Source organism: Lepidochelys kempii, chromosome 19 (assembly GCF_965140265.1).
Source record: "Lepidochelys kempii isolate rLepKem1 chromosome 19, rLepKem1.hap2, whole genome shotgun sequence".
In the NCBI taxonomy this organism is placed as follows: Eukaryota; Metazoa; Chordata; order Testudines; family Cheloniidae; genus Lepidochelys; species Lepidochelys kempii.
In genome coordinates, this window is record NC_133274.1 from 18,976,720 (window position 1) to 18,997,019 (window position 20,300).

Genomic DNA, 20,300 nt, shown 5'->3' on the forward strand with positions numbered 1-20,300 from the left:
TTTTAATCTCTCCTCATATGGAAGCTGTCCCATACCCTTACCATTTTTGTTGCCCTTTTCTGAACCTTTTCCAATTTCTATATATCTTTTTTGAGATGGGGCGACCACATCTGCACACAGTCTTCAAGATGTGGGCGTACCATGGATTTATATAAAGGCATTATTGTAGTTACTGCCTTGTTATCTATCTCTTTCCTAATGGTTCCTAATATTCTGTTAGCTTTTTTGATTGCTACTGCACATTGAGCAAATGTTTCATAGAACTGTCCACAATGACTCCAAGATCTCTTTCTTGAGTGGTAACAGCTAATTTAAACCCCTTCGTTTTGTATGTATAGTTGGGACTGTTTTCCAATGTGCATTACTTTGCAATTATCGACATTGCATTTTATCTGCCATTTTGTTGCCCAGTCACTCAGTTTCGTGAGATCCTTTTGGAACTCCTCACAGTTTGCTTTGGACTTCACTATCCTGAGTATCATCTGAAAACTTTGCCAACTCGCTGTTTACCGCTTTTTCCAGAACATTTATTAATATGTTGGTCCCAGTACAGATCCCTGGGTGACTCTGCTATTTACCTCTCTGCATTCTGAAAACTGATAATTTATTCCTACCCTTTGTTTCCTATCTTTTAACCAGTTACTCATCCATGAGAGGACCTTCCCTCTTATCCCATGACTGCTTACTTTGCTTAAGAGCCTTTGGTGAGGGACCTTGTCAAAGGCTTTCTGTAAGTCCATGCATACTATATCCACTGAATCACTCTTGTTGACATGTTTGTTGACTCCCCTCAAAGAATTTTAATAGATTGGTGAGACATGATTTTCCTTTACAAAACCATGTTGACTCTTCCCCAATAAATCATGTTCATCTATGTGTCTGATCATTCTATTTTTTACTGTAGTTTCAATTTCCCTGGTACTGAAGTCAGTACCAGCTTGTAATTGCTGGGATCGCCTCTGGAGCCTTTTTTTAAAAACTGGTGTCACATTAGCCATCCTCCAGTCATCTGGTGCAGAAGCTGATTAAACTGATAGGTTATGTACCACAGTTAATAGTTCTGCAATTTCATATTTGAATTCTTTCAGAACTAAATCAAAAGTTTTAAGAGTTTAGAGAAAAATGCAGTTATAAAATTTAGAACCAATTGTTCAACTTACTTTGCAGAATATAGCTGTGAGGTATAGTCATTTGGTGACCTTGGGATGTAATCAGTGCATGTCAGAACTGAAAAAGAAACATTTTATACAACAGAATTGTAAAGAAAGGATTTTTTTTAAATTACACAATTTACAAAAAAGTAACAAAACTTAACGAATCACAGTGAAACATTAGCACATCTCACAATGTGTTCTAATCTGACAAACAATGTAAGTTTTTGGAGTGCTTTAGATATGTGGCTTAAAAAATATTTACAAACGTGCTGTTTAAACAGGGTGAAAAATGTAACTTCCTGCCCCTGTAAATAAGTGCAACATTCAAAGCAGCAAGTTGTCCCTTCAGAGATGATAACACCAGAATCTGTGGCTTTCACTGTACACCTTGATTTTGGGAGTGTGACAAATCCCCTGAACATTCTAAAGTTCTGCACATGCACCGATGCCTCACTTCAGCACGCGCTGCACTGAAAACCCCATGGAACCCAGCTGTTACCAGAGCAGCTATGGTGGCTAAGGGATAGAGAGACTGCGAGGTCAAGTTGAGCCAGGCTCTGCCCCCGGACCCCTCTCCTCTGCCCCCAAAATACATGGGCCCAGCAGCCCATCTTCTCCTTCTGGTGGCACTACATTAGGCAGGATCCCCCCAACCCATCTCTTGGGGACAGGACAAGAACTCATGGAGCAGAGAAACAGCCTGGCTGCTGCCAGAACAGCTGTAGCAGCAAGGGAGAGAGTACCAAGCGTTACCACCTGCTCTGGATCCTGCACATGGCCCTGGCAGCCCACTTCACCCTTGGGGATACCACATGAGACAAGAGTTCACCTATCTTCCATGGGCAGCATAACAGGGCCAGTCTGAAAACACGTCCACTTAGCCTCAGCGCCTGTTCAGAAGAGCCTGCCATATCTTGTCCTTGGCTATACTGTCTGTAAAAGGGGGCTACTTAGTCAAGTCATTGCTTCTGTGGTTATCCATCCTCCTCTAGTGGCTTGTTCATATACAGTAACAGCCTTCTGCTTCCAGCTAATGTACTTAGCCCTGTAGCTCAAGTAGTACATCTGAGGTGCAGTTCAAACACTAATAATGTGAAGTTCATTACAGTTGTTCAAGCCAATGTTTTTACTTTTTTCTGTTTAAAAACGCAAATGGAAATTTAAAAAGTTATCCGGGTTGCAAAGGTAAGCACTCAAAAGTGCACGAATGTCATATTTAATGTTGTGCGTGTGCCTTATGATACACTCTATAATTACATGGTCACACACTGTTTTTTCCACAAGACCTCTGCCTCATTCAGTGCACAGGGCAGTCGGTGTTCAGGGAATGAATCAGGGCTGTGCAGTAAATAAGGTCACTCTAGTCTGTGGGCTCTCTGCCTCGTTTGCTCTAGAAGTTGGACGGCACACAGAGAATGAGGAAGGGAACTGCTGGAAGAAAAAGGGTGGTCCTGGGGTAAAGGCATTTAAATGCCACTTAGAACTGGCTTCTAGCCTGGCTCTCCCACACACTTCCCATGCTTCCTCAACCAGTGCTGTGGGCAACTGGCCACTGGCTGCATGTCCCTCACTTGCTGGTTGCCCAATGTGACAACCCAGGGGCTGGATACACAGAAGTGCTGAGTGCTCAGAACAGTGAGGCAAGTCAATGGGAGCTCAGTGGGAGCTCACTCACCACCTCTGGCAGCAAGGCAGTGAGATGTGGAGTTGTAGGCACAGGAGTTGGCAGTCAGGAGGATCTGAGTTCAGATCCTGGCCCTCGCACTGATTCAGCCTGCATCCATAAAGCTCTTTCTTTGTCTCAGTTTTCACGGTTTTGAAATTGGGATGATAAATACTCTCCTACCTCACAGGAAAGTTGTGAATATAAACTCATTAGTGTCTGTGAGGCTTTCATACTATATCAATGAGAGCCACAGAAGAGCCAATGAGCATATTACTAATTCTGTATTCAGCGCAGGGCTTGGATGGGGCACGATAAATAAGGCAAAGGCCACACACTGAATGATGAGCATAAGAGCTGCCTCATTCCCTGAGTGCTGTCTGCCCTGTGCATTGAATGAGGCTGAGGTTCTATGGAAATAATAGGGTGTGATTATGTAATTAAAGAATTGTATGCACTGGGGGGCTAAATTACAGTTGCACAGGCAACCTTCAATTGACATTTTGACTTTGCAACCAAAATAACTTTCTTTTAATTTAGTGTTTTGGGATGTAGTTTAATTATACAATGTAATCCAGTATGATATTAGAATCCTGAAAACATACAGTCTGAACCTTACAGAAGCTGCTTAGTATTAACCATTGCATGTTGTGGGTTATGAGTAGAGATGACAAAGAAAGTCTCAGGGCTTGTCTATACAAAGGGCTAGTGCATGGCAAGATGGGATGTAAATCTACGGCGCACTAGCTTGCCGCATACTAACTAGCCATGTGGGCCCTGCAATTTTAAACTAAATGTTCCCTAATGTGCTTTGCCCTTCTACTGAACAGCAGCAGGTCAAAGTGCACAAGGGGAGAGGAGGTTATTTTCCTGTAATTGGGCATTCTTTGAAATGTGGCCCCTTTCTGTATTACACTGCGGGTTACGCATGCACACCATGCGACTGGAGTCAGAATTTGAAAGTAGAGTCCATTGGTCCTGACTCGCCTTGTGCTGCCGTCCAAGGAGATAAAGGGCAGGGCAGACAGACTGCGTCTCCGGTTCCTTCTCCACTGTGAATCAGACAAATACAAAACACAGGGGAAGGGTGGGTAGTGGAATATAGATAGCGATCACACATCTCGAAGAACCTGCAGTTAAAGGGAAGTAATCTCCTCCTCTTCTTTGAGTGATGGTTCCTATTGTATTCCACTGTGGACGATTGGCAAGCAGTACCTTAGTTGGAGGAGGATGCAAGGATGAGGGTGGAAGGCTCATGCAAAGAACCACCATGCCGAAGGATGCATCTGCCACCGAGTCCTGCACAAAGGTATAGTGTGTTGCAAAGGTGTGGACAGAACCCCATGTGGCTACTTTACAGATCTATGAGAGGCACAACCTGAAATAATGCTGTGGTCATAGCTTGGAGTGAGCCCATACCTCTATTGGGGGAGGTTTGACAGCTGGTAGCAGAGTATAATGCAGCTAGAAATCCATTTGAAAGATTCTCTGGGTGGAGATGGCCTATCCCAAGTCTCTCTGCTACCTCAGTAAATAGACTTTCTGATTGGTTTCATTCTCTGCAGGCAGAAGGCCAGAGCTCATTGAACGTTGAGGGAATGGAGAAGATGTTCTTCTGCAGATGCATGTAGTTTCGGGAAGAAAACAGGTAAGTGAATGGACTGGTTAATGTGAACCCTTAGATAAGAATTTCGGGTATAGGCGTAAGGAAACCTTACTTTTGTGGAAGACTGTAAATGGCGCATCTGCCATTATAGCTCTGAGTTCCTGTATCCTCGCCGAAGTGATAGCAACAAGAAAGGCGACCTTCATGGAGAGGAGGGACATAGAGCAAGATGATATTGTCTCAAAGTGGGGCTTCACTAATACAGAGAGTACCAGATTCAGGTCCCATTGAGATGCAATTGTTTGGAGAGATAGGAAGGTTCTGAGGAGGCCTTTCAAAAATCTATCAGTTAGTGGGTGTGTAAAAATAGAGTAACCTTCCACAGGAGGATGGAATGTGCTGATCACCGGTAGGTGGACTCTCAAAGTGCCAAGAGCAAGGTCCAATGCGTACAAGGACAGAATGTGGTCCAGGATTAGGAAATATCAGTTGCTTCTGGTAAAACTCCTTTATGTTGTGCCCAAGACGAAAACCATCTCTACTTAGCTCAGTAATATTGTCTACTGGAATTTTTCCTGCTGTTTAGAGAGAATGTCTTGTACCACTGAGGAACATGCCTGTTCTATAGTTGATGCCCATCCAAGTATCATGCACTGAGGTGGAGTGGACATGGATTGGGGTGCTTGATCTCACCATTGCACTGTGTCAAAAGGTTGGGAAGTACGAGATGGGGATCGGTGGGTGGGACGACATGAGCAGAAGATTGGGGAAGCAGAACTGTCTGGGTCAGAAGGGGGCAATCAGAATGACTGTTGCCTTGTCTTGATGGATTTTGTGGAGCACTTGAGGTAGGAGCGGTACAGGAAGGAAGGTATAGGTTAGCTGGTGTGACCAGAAGAGAAGAGGGCCAAAAGAGGGCCTCGTCCTGAGAGCAGTAACCGAAGGCTCTCCTGGAGCAGTACGTGATGTTTGTCTAAGAAGCAAATAGGTCCTTGGTTGTGGTCCCCCATTGCGCGAAGATGTCACATAGCACTGCATTGTGAAGTTCCCACTCGTGATTGATCGCAAAATGTCTGCTGAGTGACGTTGTGAGCACATTCCGCATCCCCGGAAGATAGGCTGCGGATAGGCTGATCTGATTGCTGATGAACCAGTTCCAGAATTTGACCACTTTTGTGCATAGAGAGGCGGATCTCACTCCTCCTTGTTTGTTGTGGTAAAAAAAGAGACTGTGGTGGTGTTGTCCAACATGATCAGAACATGATGACAGCAAATGAGTGAAAGAAAGGATTCACATGCTTTTCTTACCGCTCAAAAGTTCTAGGACATTGATGTGCATTCTGAATTCTTGAAGTGTCCATGTCCCTTGTGTGGTATGGTCATCCATATGTGCTCCCTAGCCTAATAGTGACATGTCAGTGATGATAGTTCTGTCCAGGGAAGAGGGAAAAAATGGGGACTCCCATACATATGCAATGTGGGCCTGTCCACCATAGGAGGGATGATAGTATCTTGGGTGGGACTGTCAGCATGAGGTTCATAGACTGAAGGTTCAGTGAGTACACAGACTGAGGCCATATCTGCAGGCAGACAAGGTGAAGTCTAACAAAGGGGGCACGTAGGCACATGAAACCCATAGCCACGTAGAGAGAGGCACATCTTGGCTGGTACAAAAAGGTTGTTCGTGATGCGAGCTATGACAACATTCATTGCTTGAACACTGTCTGTAGGCAGGTATTCCTGTGCCATGATAGAGTTTATGCTAGCTCCAATGAAGTCCAATGACTATGTGGGGTTAAGGATTGACTTCTTGATGTTGATGCTGACTTCTAGTGAAGCAAGGAGGCTGAGTAACATGAAGGTAGATGAGTGGGCTTCTTGGCAGGACCTGGCGGCTAGGAGCCAGTCGTCGAGGTATAGAAAACCAAGGAGACCATAAAGCCTGAGAACTGCTACTACAGAAAATATTTTGGTGAAGACTCAGAACAGTAGCTATCCCAAAAGGCAGTACTCTGTATTGGAAATGGTTGGAGCGCACCATAAATCTGAGAAAATGTCTATGGGCAGGGTGGTTGTTGATGTGGAAGAAGCATCCTTCATAATGGAGAGCTGGGAACCAGATGCCTTTTTCTAAGGATGGAATTATTGTTGCCAACGCCACTACGCGAAACTTCAGTTTGTGGATGAAGCAATTGAGGTGGCAGAGATTGAGGTTTGGTCTCCAGCCACCCCTCTTCTTGGGTATGAGGAAGTAGGTCGAATAGAACCCGTTCCTTGATATGCTAGAGAAACGTGTTTTATTCCTTCTCGTTGTAATAAAGAGTTCACCTTTTGGGTAAGAATACTGTTGTAAGAGTGGTCCCCGAAGGGGGGGTCTTTGAGCATTACAAACTCGATTGTATAGCCACAGCTGATGACATTCAGCACCCACGTGTCCATTGTTATCACACTCAAAGCATGGGAAAAGAGTGCTAAAGGACCCCCAAATGGAGCAGAAGGGTCATGAGTCTCTCAGTGATTATCGGCTCTCAAGCTTGTGTCAAAAATACCTCTTGGCTTGAGGATGGGGGTTGAGACATTGAAGCCTGTGGGGGGGCCTGGATAATTTGGACCTCTGGACCTTTTGTTGCTTTCATGGAAGTTCATATGGTCTCTGTGGGTGATAATGAAGAGACCTGTACCTTTGGGTAGACAACAGGTGGTGGGATTTTCATTTTGAGGCAGGAGTATAGATGCCTAACGGGCGAAGAGTAGCCCTGGAGTCTTTTAGTGTATACAAAGACTCATCTTTCTTCCGATTGAAGAGATTTATCTATGGTATTCTGGACTTCCCTAGGAAAACAAGAAGCATGAAGCCTAGACTTTCTGTGCATCAAAATAGCTGTAGCCATGGCCCCGGAAGAGGTATCAGCCATATCCACTGCAGACTGGAGGGTAGTTTTGGCTATGAGTTTGCCTTCTTCAGTGAGGGCCTGAAAGCAGACATGAACTTGTTGTGGGAGACTATTTGTGAATTCCTTGAATTTAGCGTAATTCAGGAAGTCCTATTTAGCCAACAATGCTTGATAACTGGCTATCCTGAACTGTAAACTAGAGGAAGAGGAAGAGAAGACTTTCCTCTGTAGAAGATCTAGACACTTCCCTTCCTTGTCCACTAATGTGGATTGAGGGTGTTGTTGTTTAGCTCTCTCAGCAGCAGCCTGAACTACCAGTGAGTTTGGAGCTGGGTGGGAAAAGAAGAATTCTGAGCCTTTGACCAGGACACTGTACCATCACTCCTCTCCTTTAGGAGTGGCGGTGCATGTGGCAGCATATGCCACACGGTCTTGGCTGGCTCCAGTATGGTTTCATTGATTCTCAGAGCTATTCTCTCTGGTCCTAAAGACTGAAGAATGTCCAGAATCTTTTCCAGTGGGATTTGGAGTTCCCCTGCAACTCTCTGTAGATCTTGAAATTGTCTGAAGTCATCAAGTGGGGAAGGGGATGATGCAGTCACAGCTTTGTCCAGCGACGAGGATGGGGGTCTAGCCGGTTCTGGAGGGACCATCAGAACCAGGGTATAAAATTCTTCCTCCTCCGCTACTGGATTTGTGGGCCTGCTTGAGGGATCCCTAGTGGGTGAAACAGGTGGCAACACTCTCACAGACCAGGCAAGCTCCGAATGAGGATGCTGCAATATCCTAATGGTCCCCAATATGGCCAGTAAGACAAATGCATAGGAGGTTGTTCCCATTGGTGTGTCAGTCTCCATGATGGTGTATAGGAGCAGTACCATACAGGTGGTTCTGCCCCTGGTTACAATTCACTGGAAGAGAAAAAGGCAGATTCCAGTTCCAATAGTGGTACTGTCAGAACTGATGGAATGGTGTACAAACATATGCAAAGAAGGCGAGAGACCCTGTACCATAAGCATATCCATAGCAGGGACTTACGTTCTCCGGAAGTGGAGGGGCCTAATAGAAATGACAATTCTGCATCCAGCAAGGTGAAGACTTCTTTGGGTGCAGCCATGGCTCCAGATTTACCTGGTGTAAGAAGCACTCTCTCTTTCCTGGTCGCCAGTACCGATGCTGATGTCTGTCCCAGTGCAGGAGGTTCTCTCTTCTTGTGAGGGGCTGGAGATGGCGGTACCGACAGTTCGCCACCTGGAACCATTGGATCCCATTGTTTATGGGTCTTCTTCTCAGGCCAGTGGGACTTAAAATGTGCTGTGGCCCCTGGGGCTGAGCTGTCCAGTTTCCTGAACTTGGAGGAAGACTTAGTCCCAGGCTTATTGGAGTGCTTTCTAATCTCCCAACTAGACCCCATCATGGGGTCTGTGGAGGTGCTTCTGCTGGCATCAGAGTTTGACGTAGCACCAGGAGGTGCACTCCTCACAGAATCAGGCCGATGTACAGTGGGGAGGGAGGGGTGTTCCCTGGCATGTATCTGACTGCAGTCTCATGACCATCTCCATGAGATACTTGTGGAGATGAAGTGCACAGCCCTCTCAGGTACAGTTGGGGAAGGACTACACAAAGCTGTGATGTGAGCTTCTCCCAAGCAGTAGAGGCAGCACTGAATTGGTTGTCACTTACTGAGAGGGATAGTGGTCAAGAGATTCAGAGTTTGAAACCCAAAGTCCTCATCATAGTCTGATATCCGAAGAGGGGTATGAATGGGGGCAGGAAATCCCTGAAGTCTTCACTAAACTGTTAAAACTATTAATTATTAAAACTAGAAATAAAACTAGGTAAACTGCCTTAAAAACCGATAAAGCTATTTACAACTGCAATTAGAACAGCATGAGAGAGGAGGACACAAAGTTCTGACCCAGACCATGTGGTGGTGAGAAGGAACTGGAGATGCAGTCGGTCCACCCCACCCTTTATATCACCTTGGACAGAAGCACGAGGAGAGTCAGGGCACATGCACGGACCAATGGACACTACTTTCAAATTCTCTGAGCGCATGATGTGCATGCATAACCATAGTGGAATACAATAGGGACCATCACTTGAAGAACTTGTAGTGTGGTAGCAAGGTCCACACAGCCAGTTAGTGCACAGCAAGCGGAGTGCACTATAGATTTATACCTCAGCTTGCTATGCACTAATTCTTCATGTACACAAGCCCTCAGTGGATTGTAGACAGTATGCACCATGGAAGTCCTCAAACGGGGACCCTCACAGAGTTCTATTCTGTCACCTCTTGTTCATCTGTATTAAAAGGCACTCGGGGACATTTTTAGGCATTCTGAAAATCCAGGGCTATCAGTATGCTGATGACACTAAGCTCCACATCAAGTACAGAGGATGTACTCCCCTTCCCACCTCTGCCACTGTCTCACTGTGTGACCTTCTGCGAGTTGTTTATTCTGCATCTCAGTTTCCCATCTGCAAAATGAAACTACTTACCCTCACAGTGGTTTTGAGAAACTTTTTCTGTAAAGCTCGGAGAGCTTCAGATTAACTGTGCTTTAGCAGTGCAAATGATTGTAACAGACTCCACTCAGTGTTCGTGTTGAGGTAGTGACAATTTATGAGAGATGGTTCCCACTCATTTGTCATTACCAAACAACAATCCCTGCCCAAAGGAAATCACAATCTAGGATTTAGACAATGCACAAAGAGGAATGAACAGGCAAATAGGGGAATGGGGAAGACACAGTAATGACAGAGGCAGGAATGTTGCATTAGTAGTCACAACCAAGGCCAGGCAGTAGCGATATGTAGGCATCGCAGCAAAGGTGGGTTTTAAAGAGGGATTTAAGAGGTTGCGATAATGGCTTTGTGAATTTTGACGAGGAATTCTTCTCGAGAACAGGGATATGCGTGGGAGAGGTCAGGAAGGTGTCTATGAGAGAAAGTGACAGGAGGGAGATGGAGATTGGCATCATTAGTAGAACAAAAGCAGGGGATGGCCTCTGATAAGTAATTAGATTTGAAAGATAAGGTGAGGTAAACGGTGAAGGACCAAGAAGTTTTTGCTTGGTGAAGAGGACCCTGAGGAACCAATGGACACAAAGAAGGGAGTGAGGGGGTCAGAACGAGCCTTACTTTCACTTGACATGGGAAGGTTTGGGCCAAGGTTTGAAGATTCAGATTTCTGATCACTGACTTCTGTGGTGCTCACTTGACTGAAAGGATAAAAGCACACATTAGCCACCAACATCACCAATCTGTGCACTAACAGCACTGGAAATTTTAAGCAATTGCTTTTGACCTTCCTAGCTAACATTGGCCACAGGCTGCTAGGGAAACATTCTGCATTCTGCACTATTTCACATATACCAACACACAGTAGAATCTGGAAGATATCCTTGCATTTCTTTGTACAAACCTCAAATCCTCACGTCCTTCAGAGTATTAACTCACTAATTTTCTCAAAATAATAAACTTTTAATAGAACACAGAAATCTAATACAACCTTTGTTGCAACGTGTAAATGTTCCCAAAGGGACAAAAACAATCCATGTCACAGCTGGGTCGTGGGTGGCCAAATTTAGTAGTCAGAGCCAGAGTCCACAGTCACAAGATAGGGTTTAGGAGTCAGCTGGGTCAGGATACCAGGAGCTAGGGGTTAAAGTAACGCTAAGGACTTACCGGTACGGAGGGCCGGGGTCCTGAGCAAGGTGGGGTGAGGCCTCGGAAGAAAGGGCCGAGGCCTTTAAATCCCCAGACCCTTTAAATCGCTGCCGGAGCTGGAGGGCTCCCAGCCGCTGCCGCTACCCCAGGGCTCCAGCAGCAGGGCTCTGGCGGCGATTTAAAGGGCCTGGGGCTCCGGCTGCTGCCAGGAGCCCAGGGCCCTTTTAAACTGTCGGCCTAGGGAAGCTGCTCCCTGTCGGTACAGTCGGCTGTTTACCGGCTCTTGCCAGTATACCATACTGGACCATACCGGCTTACTTTCACCTCTGCCAGGAGACAAACTGGGGCTCAGAACAACAAATCAGGAACCAGAGTCAGGCCGGATCAGGACACTGAGAGGTCAGAACCACAAATCAGATGCCACGAAATCAAGCAGCAGGAGCAGGAAGCACAAGGCACGCAGTCCAGAATGGGATGGAGCCCAGTTGTTTGGACAGCTTCCTGTTCCTACTGCTGGCTTAAGTAGGACCAACCAGCAAAGCCTCAAACTGGAGCTGGTCTTCTCTGGTCCCAGGCAGGCAAGCATCAGCAGACTGCCAAATGGAGGGCTGGAGTATGGCTGCTCCTGGAAATCGTGCAGACCCAGGTTTGAGACTCATGGGTCACGACAATCCAATTAAAGACAGAAAAACAATCAGAAAAGACAATGCTGTCCCACTCATTTTCTCATACAATTTGATATGCATAGCACGCTTCTCTCTAAATGTAGTAATAGTGATTAATATTATCAAAGTAAAAGATGTACTTAAAAAGAGCTACTAAGTAAAAATTATGTACCATTGAATTAATTCCAAAATAAAAGATCCTATCAATCAGAGAATTCCTTACACAGTGAATGGTTGTCTCACCTGACTGCTCCAGGGAATGTATTAAATAGAGCACTACAACGCAACATTAAAAGCAAGATGTAAGTTGATGCTATTTGAATTCTATGCAGTCATTCACAGAAAATGCTTTTGGCAAGATTTAGCATTCTTATAAAAGCTCATAGTGTCTCAAAGAATATAAATGAAGATGAATGATAAAAGCCCATGTCTTGTGAAAAATGCACAAAGCAACCTGCTTTCTCAACTGAAGCATACAATGAAAACAAGAACCTGACAATTGGTGAAAACTAACATCAAAATCAGTACTACACACCTTAAATTTTGTTCTCCAGATTCCTGCATCTTGGCCTTTTTCACCTGCAAAGATGAAAATGTTCAAAGACACCATGAGTGAGATCTGTCCTTGACAATCTCTGTACACAAGTGACAGGCTGCAGTTAGAAGCTAATCATTGTTTGCAACACAGTTACTATTAGTAGTTGTTTGAATTCAAGTAGCCTTGTGGTTGAGTCCTGGAGTTAAATAGTGAAACCTGTAGGTTCTCTCATTTAAACAGCTACTGCTACCCCAGAATTTGTTTGCAAGGTTGCTTTTTCCCTGTCTCCCTCCTGCCCCAGCCACTCCCCGCCCACTTTTTTGCACTGGGATACTGAACTCCCAAGGTTTGATAGGGACCTTTCTTTGTAACCCAAGGAACTTCATTAATTCTAAAACAATCCTATTCTGAACAGATCTAGCACTCAGACTGCACCCAGTGCTCAGCTGCCATGAACTAGGATCCCTTACCCTCTCCCTAGCTAAATAATGCTTGAGGCAAGAAGTTTAAATCATTTCTTTGTTCACAACAGTAGCAAATCGGAAGTCCCAACTTGCATTTTTGAGAAAGAGAAATTAAACTAGTATTTAATACTGCATTTGTGGATGGCTCAGTAGTCTAATGGTAGCATGATGTACTATTCTAGGGGGATCAATTTAAACAAAGATTTGGTCAGTCACTTCTGGTCCAAAATGGATTGGGATTCTATCATAGAATATCAGGGTTGGAAGGGACCTCAGGAGATCATCTAGTCCAACCCTCTGCTCAAAGCAGGACCAATCCCCAGTTTTTGCCCCAGATTCCTAAATGGCCCCCTCAAGGATTGAACGCAACTCTTGGGTTTAGCAGGCCAATGCTCAAACCACTGAGATAACCCTCCCCCCAATTGTTTTCAATTTTGAATTTTTATAACTCAGCTTCCAGTCCCCAGATCTTGCAGTACTTCTCAAACAAGCCATTTAAATTCTCTTAATCTTTCTCAGGTGAGAAAACCTGGATTTGTGCTGGAAATGGCCCACCTTGATTTTCATAGACATTGTAAGGAGAGTGGTCACTTTGGATAAGCTATTACCAGCAAGAGAGTGAGTTTGTGTGTGTGGTTTTTGGGGAAAAAAAGGGGGGGGGTGAGAAAACCTGGATTTGTGCTGGAAATGGCCCACCTTGATTTTCATACACATTGTAAGGAGAGTGGTCACTTTGGATAAGCTACTACCAGCAGGAGAGTGAGTTTGTGTGTGTGGTTTTTGGAGAAAAAAAAAGGGGGGGTGTGTGAGAAAACCTGGATTTGTGCTGGAAATGGCCCAAGTTGATTATCATACACATTGTAAGGAGAGTGATCACTTTAGATAAGCTATTACCAGCAGGAGAGTGGGGTGGGAGGAGGTATTGTTTCATGGTCTCTGTGTATATAAGGACTTCTGCAGTTTCCACAGTATGCATCCGATGAAGTGAGCTGTAGCTCACGAAAGCTTATGCTCAGATAAATTGGTTAGTCTCTAAGGTGCCACAAGTCCTCCTTTTCTTTTTGCGAATACAGACTAACACGGCTGTTACTCTGAAACCTGTCATTTATAAAAAGCAATTCATGTAAAGTTCAAGCAGACATTACAGTTATTCCGTATTTGAATAATACTTACTGAAATAAGAAATAATAAATTGTCTGGAATTACTCCTTTTTCCCCATTCTTCCAAATATTTTGGAAACACATATCACATAAGTAGTCAATAATATGTAACAGATTATCTTTTGTACTAGTAATCAGTAGTTTTGTAATAGATTAGATTTTCAAAGTAACTGTTGCCGTAATTAATCAAAGGGGGGAAAAACTGGGAATCCAGATACATAAAATATCAATCAAGTGCTGATGAGCTAGTAGCATTTTGCAAGGATTAATTCATTCCTTTCCTTATTTTTAAATGTAAACAATAGGTTTCAACAATGCTCTCTCTGTGAAAAATAATGTTAGCTACATTCATTAGTTCCCTTCTTTACTATGTACAGGTGACAAACAAATATTTACAGGCAATACAAATCAGTATTGACCATCAGTGCAGTGGTCAATCTATTCCACTGTTCCATCTCTGACAGTGGTAGGAGACTAAGAGGAAATTGCAAGGAAATTCATAGTGGGTAGTTTTGGAATAACCTGTCCATAGAGTAAGTTTCCTCCTAACTCCTGTCAGAGGCTGGCTTATAACTGAAGCATGAGTAATCACAGACCTATGTTTTCCTTACCTATGGATGCTATTATGGATGTTTTCATGACCTATATAAATGTCTGATCTTCTTTGAATCATACAGAGCTCTGAATCTTAATGGAATCTTCTTGCAGCAGTTTTCATAGAACATCAGGGTTGGAAGGGACCACAGGAGGTCATCTAGTACAACCCCTTGCTCAAAGCAGGACCAATCCCCAATTTTTGCCCCAGATCTCTAAATAGCTCCCTCAAGGATTGAACTCACAACCCTGGTTTAGCAGGCCAATGCTCAAATCACTGAGCTATCCCTCCCCCCACTCATATGTGTTTAGTATAGGAGAGTGGCAAAGAGTCCTGTGGCACCTTATAGACTAACAGATTTATTGGAGCATAAGCTTTCGTGGGTGAATACCCACTTTGTCGGATGCATGTAGTGGAAATTTCCAGAGGCAGGTAGGTATAAATATGCAAGCAAGAATCAGGCTAGGGATAACGAGGTTAGTTCAATCAGGGAGGATGAGGCCCTCTTCTAGCAGTTGAGGTGTGAACACCAAGGAAGGAGAAACTGCTTTGGAGTTGGCGAGCCAGTCACAGTCTGTTTAATCCTGAGCGGATGGTGTCAAATTTGCAAATGAACTGAAGCTCAGCAGTTTCTCTTTGAAGTCTGGTCCTGAAGTTTTTTTGCTGCAGGATGGCTACCTTTAAATCTGCTAGTGTGTGTCCAGGGAGATTGAAATGTTCTCCTACAGGTTTTTGTGTATTGCCATTCCTAATATCTGATGTGTGTCCATATATCTGTTTATGTAGGGACTGTCCAGTTTGGCCGATGTATATAGCAGAGGGGCATTGCTGGCACATGATGGTATAGTATAGGAGAGTATTTCTTTGATTAGTTTTAAATTTCCTGCCTTTCACTGAATGTCCCCATGTCAGTTTATCTATTCTTGTGATACATAAAGAGTTACAAAATATTAACTAAAAAGAAAAGGAGTACTTGTGGCACCTTAGAGACTAACCAATTTATTTGAGCATGAGCTTTCGTGAGCTATAGCTCACTTCATCAGATGCATGCCGTGGAAACTGCAGCAGACTTTATATATACACAGAGAATATGAAAAATTACCTCCTCCCACCCCATTGTCCAGCTGGTAATAGCTTATCTAAAGTGATCATCAGGTGGGCCATTTCCAGCACAAATCCAGATTTTCTCACCCTCCACCCCCCCACACAAATTCACTCTCCTGATGGTGATAGCCCATCCAAAGTGACAACTCTTTACACAATGTGCATGATAATAAAGTTGGGCCATTTCCTGCACAAATCCAGGTTCTCTCACCCCCTCACCCCCCTCCCAAAAACCACACACACAAACTCACTATCCTGCTGGTAATAGCTCATCCAAAGTGACCATTCTCCCTACAATGTGCATAATTAAGGTGGGCCATTTCCAGCACAAATCCAGGTTTTCTCACATCCCCCCCAACCCCATACACACACAAACTCACTCTCCTGCTGGTAATAGCTCATCCAAACTGACCACTCTCCAAGTTTAAATCCAAGTTAAACCAGAACATCTGGGGGGGGGGGTATCATGTGCCAGCAATGCCCCTCTGCCATGTACATTGGTCAAACTGGACAGTCTCTACGTAAAAGAATAAATGGACACAAATCAGATGTCAAGAATTATAACATTCATAAACCAGTCGGAGAACACTTCAATCTCTCTGGTCACGCAATCACAGACATGAAGGTCGCTATCTTAAAACAAAAAAACTTCAAATCCAGACTCCAGCGAGAAACTGCTGAATTGGAATTCATTTGCAAATTGGATACTATTAATTTAGGCTTAAATAGAGACTGGGAGTGGCTAAGTCATTATGCAAGGTAGCCTATTTCCTCTTGTTTTTTCCTACACCCCCCCCCCCCAGATGTTCTGGTTTAACTTGGATTTAAACTTGGAGAGTGGTCAGTTTGGATGAGCTATTACCAGCAGGAGAGTGAGTTTGTGTGTGTATGTGGGTGGGGGGGATGTGAGAAAACCTGGATTTGTGCTGGAAATGGCCCACCTTAATTATGCACATTGTAGGGAGAATGGTCACTTTAGATGAGCTATTACCAGCAAGTTAGTGAGTTTGTGTGTGTGGTTTTTGGGAGGGGGGTGAGGGGGTGAGAGAACCTGGATTTGTGCAGGAAATGGCCCAACTTTATTATCATGCACATTGTGTAAAGAGTTGTCACTTTGGATGGGCTATCACCAGCAGGAGAGTGAATTTGTGTGAGGGGGGTGGAGGGTGAGAAAACCTGGATTTGTGCTGGAAATGGCCCACCTGATGATCACTTTAGATAAGCTATTACCAGCTGGACAATGGGGTGGGAGGAGGTAATTTTTCATATTCTCTGTGTATATATAAAGTCTGCTGCAGTTTCCACGGCATGCATCTGATGAAGTGAGCTGTAGCTCACGAAAGCTCATGCTCAAATAAATTGGTTAGTCTCTAAGATGCCACAAGTACTCCTTTTCTTTTTGCGAATACAGACTAACACGGCTGTTACTCTGAAAAATATTAACTAGATTTTTCAGACTAGTTAACTGGAAGAGATGCAGTTCTTCAGTCTGAACATCCCCAAAATATTTCCTATGCCAAGATTATTAAATCTACATTCCTCCCCAAAATATCCCCATGTTTTCTAGTACATTTGATAACTTCAGTATAAAAAGTAGCCACAGCCTACCATAAAAATGAAGTAATGTTTTCTCATTTTGTTTGCATCAAGCTTGACTGAATTCTAAATATAACATTGTCACTCATTTTTTGTCTGTAAAGTAATGTGTTTAATTATTACACTGTTGCATTTACTTTAAAGTTAGATGTAGGACTTTATATCAAATATGCTGACTATTATCCTGCATTCACATTTTCTCTTCCAGAACTGACAACAACATTCCATCTAAGTAATTTAAAAAACAAATATGCACTAACATTTCAAATATCTTTAAGAACTTTGTTGACAAATTTTCTATCAAGAAGAGCATGATCAGTGATAAGACGCACCTCAGTAATTTTGAAACTGTAAATATAAATAGTAAAAATTAAAATTTCTTGTTTTTGTTACAGTATTTAAAAATTAGTTATTCACCCTAAAATCTTTATTAGCAGAACTTTGGATTTAGGATGCAGCAAACAGGATTTAAAAACATATATCACTCCAACCATACGTCTTACCTACAGACACAGTTAAATTAAATTAAATTAAACTAAATTAAAGGGGACAATACTGCTCTCCTGCAACAGCTGCTCACAATGTACTAAGGAATAGGGAACTTCTCTAAGCTCTCCAGGGTACCAGAAGAAATTAAAGAGCGTAGAGTTTACAGTAACTATTTTACAAGTGCTATCTTAAGTAGTAATTTTTCAATTTCTATATATGGTTTGAAACCATATATTTCATTGTACAGGTTCTGAACAAAGCAAATATTTATTATCCATGATTTTAATCTAAGATATTAAAAACTTCAAATGTACCTATTTACTTGTTTTATTACTGTAGTTTGTATAACCCCAGTGAGGCTAATGGACAATATATTTTACCAACAGCAAGAATGATCCCCACTTCTAGAAACAATAAATGTAAGACATATTTCCTGTTATCCTTTAGAATAATCACAATTGACTTTTTTTAGACTACTGATTTATTTTCCAATAATTTATAATATTTTACAAATATACTTACTGGTTGTTCTGGTAAGTCTTGTGCCTCTTCCATGAGTATTAATTTTTAAATATTCTTAAATGATTAGAATGGGTGTCTTCATCTGCAGTCTTCAAAGCCTGTTAAAAAAGGTGTTCATAGCTTTATATACTTTGTGAAGTGCTTATCATTTAGGCTATCAGAGAATATTCATTTCTATATTTTCTGCTCTCAAGCTTTCTAAAGTCATGTTGCCATCTCTAAAATAAGAGACCAAACTCACATATGGAGGTTTTCTATAACAAAGATTTATCAGTAAGCCCCAAAGACATAAACAATGGTGGTGGTGGGGGGGGGGGGGGTTAAACGCACGTGGCACATTTCTACTGCATTTCCCTTGTAACATACTCACTATAGAAGCCAATATATTAAACATTTCAATCATACACGTGTGCTGTGATTGTAAAAAACACTTTAGGATTACCAGAGTTAATTTAAGTGATCAACTGCAGGCTACAATGTCAGTAAACAGAATGATAAAATCTAACCTGTTTTAATTTAGGACATTTACATAACTGTCACACAAAAAATCAGGACAAGACTCACAACTAAATGTTTCTACAAGCAAGACTGATTATTAGCAATTACTGTTTAAATTACACACTTAAGAAAGAGTAGTCTGACCTTTTATTTTGAAAGAAAAAGTTAATTTCAAAGAAAGTAAAGCTTTTAGTACTAAATGCTATCTGTATTAAGGGCCGACGGCAACAAGCAAGAGTCAAGACCCACTGGAATTACCACAGAAAAGTGAGCATTCTGAAGGAGACTACTTTCAGAATTGTTTTACTGATTTCCTATTGTCTGCTACTCAAAAAAATTAAATAAAAACATTACTTCCCCAGTGTTTTTTTCATTTGCTGGCTTTTTGGCATTTAAAAAAATAAAATCCACTAGACTTATGTCAATAAACAGTACCAACAGGACGCAAAATGTAAGTGGTTAAATAGTGACAGCCAACTTTGAATATGAACTATTACAGTTTAAAGTTTAATTTCTCTTCGATCACCTCTTTATCTCCAAACCACTGACGTAAAACCCATCAGCCAAACTCTGCTCACAACGCTGAAATCAATGAGTGTTTCAAGAACTGATTTACCTTCAATATGCATTCAATGGAGTAAGACACTTCTCCCACGATGTACACTAAGTTATAAACAATTTCATACCCTCCCTAGAAATCAGTCTTCCCCACAAAAAGACACATATAGCACACAAAAGAGGTACAAAACCATTTTACAGCTAGGTAAAAGCAACCACAAAAAGCACTGAAAGAATACATAATAAGTTAGGAATACATGAACAACAGCAATGTGCATAATTTACTGACTGTGTTAGACTCTGATCCTGTCACATTGCCATGGGCTTCAATGGAAACAGGATTGGCCCTATATTCATATCATATAGCAGCTGTTCTCTCACCATTTAGGTTCTTATATTTTGCCCATCACTGTGGTATCTGAGTACCTTCCATATAATGAAATCATCCCAATTAAAAATAAATAGGTTGAGAGGTATGACCGTATACAATATATTCAAACTGAGCCCAAAAATCCAGTTCAGTTCAAACCAAAACTAATTTTTTAAAAATTTTCTCAAAAAAAAAAAAATCACTTTGGGTCAAACAAAACCTGTTTGTCCTGAAATTTCTCAGTTCTCCATTTTGGGGTTGTGGGTGGGAGGATTATTGTGTACACACACACACACACATATACACACACACACACACACACCTTTTTAATTAGCTAAACTTCAAAGCAAAACACTTTCAAAACAAAAAGACAAAAGGTTTAATTTTGAAATGGCCAAAACAAACCACTTGACTTTTTTGTTTTTTTCCCCATTTTTGTTTCAGTAACCTGAAAAATGCATTTATCTGTGAATTTACTATTCGCTGAAAATTTTTTGCTCAGATCTACTTATAACCACTCTGGTCCTTAACTCATGCTGGTTATTGAAAAGCATCACAGTCTCTGAGCACTGGCAGGAGATCTTGTGTGGCACGTACAATTTCATATTGACACAGGAGCAAAACGCACAAAAGGTTTCTGTTCCCAAATCAGTGGGAAGCACTGCAGGGTCTGTAACAAGGGTGATCTTATACACTGTGGCCAAAATTTTCAAAAGGGCTTAAAAGTCCCATTTTCAAAAGTTACTTTAGG

The 20,300-nt window shown here is 42.4% G+C and overlaps 1 protein-coding gene across 5 annotated transcripts in view; it reads right to left on the bottom strand.

Annotated features, from left to right (window-relative positions):
- Positions 1 to 20,300, bottom strand: part of EYA3 (EYA transcriptional coactivator and phosphatase 3) — a 140,109-nt gene that overhangs the window by 63,913 nt on the left and 55,896 nt on the right. For 4 of the 5 annotated variants that reach the window (XM_073317485.1, XM_073317489.1, XM_073317486.1 and 1 more), the window contains exons 2-5: positions 18,124 to 18,221; positions 12,190 to 12,233; positions 10,462 to 10,541; positions 1,161 to 1,227 (exon numbers count right to left, since the gene is read on the bottom strand). In XM_073317485.1, the coding sequence (XP_073173586.1) occupies positions 1,161 to 1,227; positions 10,462 to 10,541; positions 12,190 to 12,233; positions 18,124 to 18,156 (224 nt within the window). In that variant the 5' untranslated portion in view covers positions 18,157 to 18,221. Of the gene's footprint in view, positions 1 to 1,160; positions 1,228 to 10,461; positions 10,542 to 12,189; positions 12,234 to 18,123; positions 18,222 to 20,300 lie in introns of those variants that run through there. The other variant, XM_073317491.1, reaches the window with a different exon arrangement.